At 40.1% G+C, this 2,330-nt stretch overlaps 1 protein-coding gene across 4 annotated transcripts in view; it reads left to right on the top strand.

Moving 5' to 3' along the window:
• PTGR2 (prostaglandin reductase 2) overlaps nt 1–2,330 on the top strand; it is a 34,905-nt gene that overhangs the window by 26,158 nt on the left and 6,417 nt on the right. For all 4 annotated transcript variants that reach the window (XR_004271793.1, XM_032287914.1, XM_032287912.1 and 1 more), the window contains exon 5: nt 882–1,052. Coding sequence is in view for 3 of the 4 variants with exons in the window: in XM_032287914.1 (XP_032143805.1) it covers nt 882–1,052 (171 nt within the window). In the remaining variant the exon portion in view is untranslated. The remainder of the gene's footprint in view (nt 1–881; nt 1,053–2,330) is intronic.

The following is a 2,330-nucleotide window of genomic DNA, read 5'->3' as shown; positions in this document are numbered from 1 at the left end:
TGTCACCCAGGCTGGAGTGCAGTGGTACGATCTCAGCTCACTGTAAACTCTGCCGTCTGGGTTCAAGTGATTCTCCTGTCTCACCCTCTTGAGTAGCTGGGATTATAGGCGCCCACTACCATGCTTGGCTACTTTTTGTATTTTTAGTAGAGATGGGGTTTCAGCATCTTGGTCAGGCTGGTCTTGAACTTCTGACCTCATGATCTACCTGCCTCGGCCTCCCAAAGTGCTGGGATTACAGGCATGAGCCACCTCACCTGGCCTCAGTTGATTTTTATAGGTAAATGTTTACGTTGGAATTACTCAGAGACTTAAAAATCAATGTTGCCAAGTATTTTTGTGTTAAGCAATTCCTTTTTTTTTTTTTTTTTTTTTTTTCCATAGTGGGGCATTTACGAGAAAGAATATTTGGTCTCTTATGTGGGAATTTTTTTTTTAAGTTTCTTTTTAATATAGAGAAGTAATATAGTATTTTACTCTTTACAAGTAAATTTTAGAATTTTAGCAAGATTGATGAATGGTTTACTCTTCTAGAAACCATATTGGGTTGTTTATTATACTGATGGACAGACTGCCATAACAAAATACTATAGGCTGGGTGGTTTAAACAACAGAAATTTATTTTCTCACAGTTCTGGAGGCTAGAAGTCCAAGATCAGAGTTCTGGAAAATTTGGTTTCTGGTGAGGCCTCTCCTCCTGGATTGCAGAGGGCCACATCTTGCTGTGTCCCCATCTCCAAATAAAGTCACATTGGGGCTTAAGGCTTTAATATATAAATTTTGTGTGGGACACAATTCAGTTCATACACATTGTCTCTACTTTGTTGTCTCAAAACAGGAATTCCTAGTATTATTCTAAAAGGGTATATATTTTATTTTAGGTAGACCCACAACTTGTGGATGGACACCTTTCATATTTTCTTGGAGCTATAGGTATGCCTGGTTTGACCTCCTTGATTGGAATACAGGAGAAAGGTCATATAACTGCTGGATCTAATCAGACAATGGTTGTCAGTGGGGCTGCAGGTGCCTGTGGATCCTTGGCTGGGCAGGTAAAGTTTCTGAAAATTATTTGATTTTCTGATTATTTGAGGATATAATAAATATAATAATAATTCATAATTGAAATTCCAGATATATGTATATCATTTAAAATATAAAATTGGATAATTTTTTTTTCATGCGTCAGCCTCAAGAGTAGCTGGGACTACAGGTGTGCACTGCTACACCTGGCTAATTTTTGTATTTTTACTAGAGATGGGGTTTTGCCATGTTGGCCAGGCTGGTCTCAAACTCCTGGCCTCAAGAGAACACCTGCCTCGGCCTCCCAAAATGCTGGGATTATAGGCATGAGCTACCATGCCCGGCCAAAATTGAATAAATTTATAATGACTTTCACACATTTCTTGTATAAGTGGTGTTTCACCCACATAGACTCTCTTAGTAACAGTATGAAAAATGTAGATTTGAGGCTGGGCGCGGTGGCTCAAGCCTGTAATCCCAGCACTTTGGGAGGCTGAGGCAGGTGTATCACAAGGTCAAGAGATCGAGACCATCCTGGTCAACATGGTGAAACCCGGTCTCTACTAAAAATACAAAACATTAGCTGGGCATGGTGGCGCGTGCCTGTAATCCCAGCTACTCAGGAGGTTGAGGCAGGAGAATTGCCCGAACCTGGGAGGCGGAGGTTGCGGTGAGCCGAGATCGCACCATTGCACTCCAGCCTAGGTAACAAGAGTGAAACTCCGTCTCAAAGAAAAAAGAAAAATGTAGATTTGAGTGTCTTATCCTATGTTAACCAAAAATAGATGTAGTAAATGCTAAAGCTTTGCTTTCATTATTATAAGGAAGAGAATGATAGAGAAGCTGTTTGGAATTCCATGAATTAAAAGTCAAACTCACATTTTAAATTAATATCCTCAAATAAGAAAGCACTTATTGAATTCTAGAAATATAAACATTCTGATAGAATTTTATGAGGTGGGCCTGGCACAGTGGCTCATGCCTGCAATCCCAGTGCTTTGGGATGCCAGGGTGACAGGATTACTTGAGGAGGGAGCTCAAGACCAGCCTAGGCAACATAGTAAGACTCTATAGTAAATAAATTAGCCCAGCACGGTGGCATGCCTGTTATTTTAGCTACTTGAGAGGCTGAGGCAGGAAGAGTACTTGAGCCCAAGAATTAGAAGTTACAGTGAACCATAAGATTGCACCACCATACTCCAGCCTGGGTGACAGAGTGAGACCCTGTCTCTTTAAAAGAAAAAAAATAATATAAAACTGCATCCTTTTATAAGTAATAGCCTTTATAATGTGAAACCATTAAAAAC

The sequence above is a fragment of the Sapajus apella genome, unplaced genomic scaffold, assembly GCF_009761245.1.
Source record: "Sapajus apella isolate SASKATOON/1434 unplaced genomic scaffold, GSC_monkey_1.0 scaffold20, whole genome shotgun sequence".
NCBI classification, from domain to species: domain Eukaryota; kingdom Metazoa; phylum Chordata; class Mammalia; order Primates; family Cebidae; genus Sapajus; species Sapajus apella.
Note: the sequence above shows the minus strand (reverse complement) of the source record. Positions and strands in the feature narration are given on the sequence as shown.